This window comes from Sinocyclocheilus rhinocerous, unplaced genomic scaffold, assembly GCF_001515625.1.
Source record: "Sinocyclocheilus rhinocerous isolate Xijiao unplaced genomic scaffold, SAMN03320098_v1.1 scaffold6887, whole genome shotgun sequence".
In the NCBI taxonomy this organism is placed as follows: domain Eukaryota; kingdom Metazoa; phylum Chordata; class Actinopteri; order Cypriniformes; family Cyprinidae; genus Sinocyclocheilus; species Sinocyclocheilus rhinocerous.
In genome coordinates this window covers 133,013-136,722 of record NW_015640439.1, presented here as the reverse complement: position 1 = coordinate 136,722, position 3,710 = coordinate 133,013, and the positions used below count along the sequence as shown (strand labels likewise).

Here is a 3,710-nt window from a genome sequence, read left to right as displayed (position 1 = left end):
CAATTTTTTGGACTTCAAATTTTGGGCTACCATCCACGCCAATTATAAAGCATGGATTAGCCTGGACATTATTTAATATAACTCCGATTGTATTTGTCTGAAAGAAGAATGTCATATACACCTAGGATGGCTTGAGGGTGAGTAAATCATGGGGTAATTTTCATTTTTAGGTGAACTATCCCTTTAATGCATGATATTTCTTTTAACCTTTTTTTGTAAATAAGGAAAATAAGTTATTACTTTTTACTAATGGTTACTTTTAGAGACAATTATTTGAAAGTGAAAACCTGACAGTTTTTTTTCATCAGTACTATTTGCTCTTAGAAATACAGTAGATCTTAGCAAAGTCCAAGTGTGAAATAGACGTTTTTGAGTTTGGTGTGAAATGATGCATGAAGCCACAGACACGTAATGAGGAAATGGTTAGAGGTTAAGTAAGGTGCTGATGTGCAGAAAAAGAGGATGTCTTTCTGTTTGCAGGTGACAGTCTAGACATGTACGGACTGTGTGCCTGCATTAAGACACGTAGTTACACACTCAAACACATGGGCTTGAGAATGGCTTATTTGTTTCTGATATAAAGGATAAGTTCACTGATGTTTAACCAGCTTTGTATTGTAATGTCAATTGTAATATTTACAATGTCAGTACACATAAATGAACAATGTGTTACTACCTACACTACATTTGTGGAAACTACAGATCGTACTTCAATGTTTTTGTATTCCCACTCATGGATAGTCTGATCAAGCCCAGTGCATTATATGAGTGTTGAAGTTTTCCTTTTTGGCCACTGCCATTTTTCTTTGTTTTACTACACAAGACAGTTAACTTTTATTGAAAACCCATCTGTTACCCCTCATTTATTGATTACATATCAAAGGTGAACAAATGCATCAGTTTGATGATTAATTTATCTTTTAAACTCCTAGAAGTTTATGTATTTGGAAGATTACAGTGCATTTACAATACATTTTATCAGTTTAAAATGTTCCCTGAGAAATAAAACTACAACTTTGCCATTGTTTTCGACATGCTCTGCCTGTTGAGCTTCAGGAATTTATAACTCTACTTTTAAAAAGAACATCTTTTGGTATTACAAATGTAAAACAAACAACATCTTATCACCGTCTTGATAAAAGAAGGGGGAATAAATGTGGTTACACCACACCACATCAGCTCTTCATGTTCTGTATGCAAATCAAAAAAAAAAAAAAAAACTATACGAAGAGCCCCGTGTTAGAAATTATATTGAAGAATCAGGACTTGATGCATGAAATGTTTTGTTGTGGTGAGGACTTTGAGCATGGGAACGGATGCTCAAATGTGTGTTTGTAACTTGTACTTTCCACTTGGCCTTTAACTGTTTGTGAACTACCCATTTGCTAGGTTGTAATAAAAGGTAGAGCAGTTCTGCTTTTTTTTTTTTTTTTTTTAAATGCGAACACTCTGAATGACAGGAAGTTTGACAGAATCATAAACCAGAACTGCCACACAAAGCTAAATGTACCAATCTTTAAGCTTTTAAGGGGAAGGTGTATGATGGCAGACTAAATCAGGCAAAAGGCTTAAACAGATAAAAATTTAACTTGACCAATTTGGTGACAAATTGTTGATGTATTTAAATGGTCTTGATATGAAATTAAAGTTATACTACAGATATACCACAGAAGCCATACGGGACAAACAAACAAACAAATAAAACAAAATATGCCGTTGAAGAGCTTTAAACTTCTCTTTTTATTGCTTTTTTTTAAAAAGACAAACTGCTCTAAAATGCAGGGCACCAACTAATAGAACTGTATATTAATATATTCATCTTTAAGATATTAAATATTTCCAATATAAATATACCAAATACATTTAAACATTTCAGATGTCAGTTCGAACAGTAAGCCATGAGCTTAGGCAGCAGCAGCAGACAGTGGAATATATAAATAAGTAAATGGTTGCGTTAACTTCCTGTACTTGAGGTTTACAGTGATTTTGTTTTTTTAGGCACTTGTTAGTTCTCTTCTGTTGCTTATGTGAAAAGACTCCTTTTTATGTTTAATCTGTGGCAAAGTGTGTTCATCAAGTAACTTAAGAATTCCTTCCTGAGCTAGTGTGCATACAGTAGTAGTACTTTTGTCAAGCACACTTTTTAACAGGCTTGGATTTATTTATAAAAAGCGCTTGGAAAACTTTACCTGTGCTTGTTTCCGTACACATTAATGAATGCAGGCAGTAGTGCGTACTTTGTTTAAAAGTTCAATTTTCTGAAGTAGTGTGTGTCAGTGCAACTGTAAGAGTGTGTGTGCATGTGATGTTGATTATTGCAGAGGATCTTTCTTGTTCTGGTAGGGCAGGAGGTTCATGTTGTGCTGGCTGAGCCACTGGCGTGAGATCTGATAAAAGAATCCTGGTGCGTTCCGACATTGTGATGATGGCATCAGCTACAACAAACAACAACAGAAACAATTCATCACAAATGAAAAGTTCATTCACTGTTATGAGTTTGTTCATTAGTCAATTACATCAATAAAAAATAAAAAAAGTAGTAAAAATTAAACAAAAAAAGATTGGAATAATTTCATATTCAATCTTCAAATTAATGTAGAAACAACATAAAGCCAGCATATTTTTTTTTATATTTGTTTAATGGCATCTTTTTTTATGACTGAAGGCAAGTATCGCTGATACCAATATTACTGATGTCTATGGGAAATTGTTTTCCCCCCCTAATATTTAATCATTGACTATAGCCATTCAACATTACAGTATAATTGAGAGCTATCAATTGTAACATTTATTAGACTTTAAAAAAATAACAACTTTTAATTTAAGTGAACTTAATCTTCAGATAAACTCATTATAATAAGCATCATATTTACCTGTGCCCTTCAGAAATATACAGAAATTGAATAAAGTTATCAAACACTAAATTCTAAATTAAATATAGATGAATCCTTACAGCTACAAAAGTTACTGATTTCCTCTTTTTTCTTTTGTTCTTTGATTAACAGATATCCCAGCAGCTGGGTTATTAGGTTATTTGGCTGCTATTACTTTAAGATCTGCCGCTGCTGAATGTGATGCGGATCTTACATGCATGCTCGTAGTTTCATTCACGCTTTAATATGAAATGATACCAGCTACAGCAGGCGGACAGTATAACGGCTGACAGGACAGGACGATTAGTTTTTACTGACATATGGCCTGACAACATCTCATCTGACCACAGTTCTCTGTTGTTCTACTGAAGCTTCTCGTCATCGCTACCGTTTCTGCGCTTGTTTGGCTAGCGCCTGTCGCTGAGGTGAAGCTGGAGAGCGCGTCTGAAAAGTCTCCTGTTTGATGTACTCGTAAAGACGTTCTAAGTCTAAGTAAACACAATTCTTGTCAAGAAAAGAGAGACAGAATTGAGTGGGGTGGTCAACCCTAGTCCCGCCCCTGCGTTAAATATTTTTAACGCTGTTATACTCGAAAATTTTTACAATTAATTGACTACATTAATGCACTAATTTTGACAGCACTAACATATATATATATATATATATATATATGTGCTGTCAAATTATTAATCGCGATTAATCACATTCAAAATCAAAGTTTTTGTTTACATAATATATGTATACTATATGTGTACTGTGTATATTTATTATGTATATATAAAAACACATACAGTATATATTTTGAAAATATTTACATGTATATACATTTATATATTT

General features: G+C 33.4%; 1 protein-coding gene and 1 long non-coding RNA gene across 3 annotated transcripts in view; one reads left to right on the top strand and one right to left on the bottom strand.

Annotated features, from left to right (window-relative positions):
• The window catches only part of LOC107752697 (uncharacterized), a 14,354-nt gene that overhangs the window by 3,776 nt on the left and 6,868 nt on the right, over positions 1-3,710 (top strand). The window lies entirely within an intron of this gene.
• The window catches only part of LOC107752696 (uncharacterized), a 7,750-nt gene continuing 5,774 nt past the window's right edge, over positions 1,735-3,710 (bottom strand). Inside the window, exon 6 of one of the 2 annotated variants that reach the window (XM_016568720.1) lies at positions 1,735-2,435. In XM_016568720.1, coding sequence (XP_016424206.1) covers positions 2,313-2,435 — 123 coding nt within the window. In that variant the 3' untranslated portion in view covers positions 1,735-2,312. The remainder of the gene's footprint in view (positions 2,436-3,710) is intronic. The other variant, XM_016568721.1, reaches the window with a different exon arrangement.